The 439-nt window shown below is 48.7% G+C and overlaps 1 protein-coding gene across 1 annotated transcript; it reads left to right on the plus strand.

Moving 5' to 3' along the window:
• Positions 1-153: 153 nt before the first annotated feature.
• Positions 154-439, plus strand: KL928_005440 (uncharacterized protein; the record flags this gene model as incomplete). The annotated part of the gene is made up of 1 exon (XM_043206247.1): positions 154-439. A coding segment is annotated over one exon (286 nt), but the record flags the coding sequence as incomplete, so codon positions are not given.

The raw sequence follows: 439 nt of genomic DNA on the forward strand, positions 1-439 counted from the left end.
ACGCCACGTGGACACGTGCATGCGAAGAAAGTTGTGATCGCCACCAATGCTTACACGAGAGCTCTTTTGCCGGACTTTTGGGGCAAGATCACGCCCGTCAAAGGCGTGGTTTCTCATCTCAAATCAGAATCAAACAAGACTCTTGAGACCAACATGGTTCACACAATACCCGTCGAGATCGACTACATCAGCGTTCGCGATGATGGGTCGCTGATAGTTGGAGGCGGTGGCCAAACATACAAAACATCTCCAAACCGAGAGATGATGGTTGACAATGCAGACGACTCTTACTTTCCAGAAGAGACTAGGCAGTATTTTGTTGGGTATGCGAATCGGAACTACAAGTCTTTGGCAGACGCTAAATTTGTCAACGACTACACGTGGACTGGGTGTATGGGCTTCACAGAAGACGGGTTTCCTTTTGTTGGTGACTTGACGG

The sequence above is a fragment of the Ogataea angusta genome (genome assembly GCF_019207475.1).
Source record: "Ogataea angusta isolate 61-244 chromosome Unknown 61-244_NODE_686_length_439_cov_293.629834, whole genome shotgun sequence".
In the NCBI taxonomy this organism is placed as follows: Eukaryota; Fungi; Ascomycota; class Pichiomycetes; order Pichiales; family Pichiaceae; genus Ogataea; species Ogataea angusta.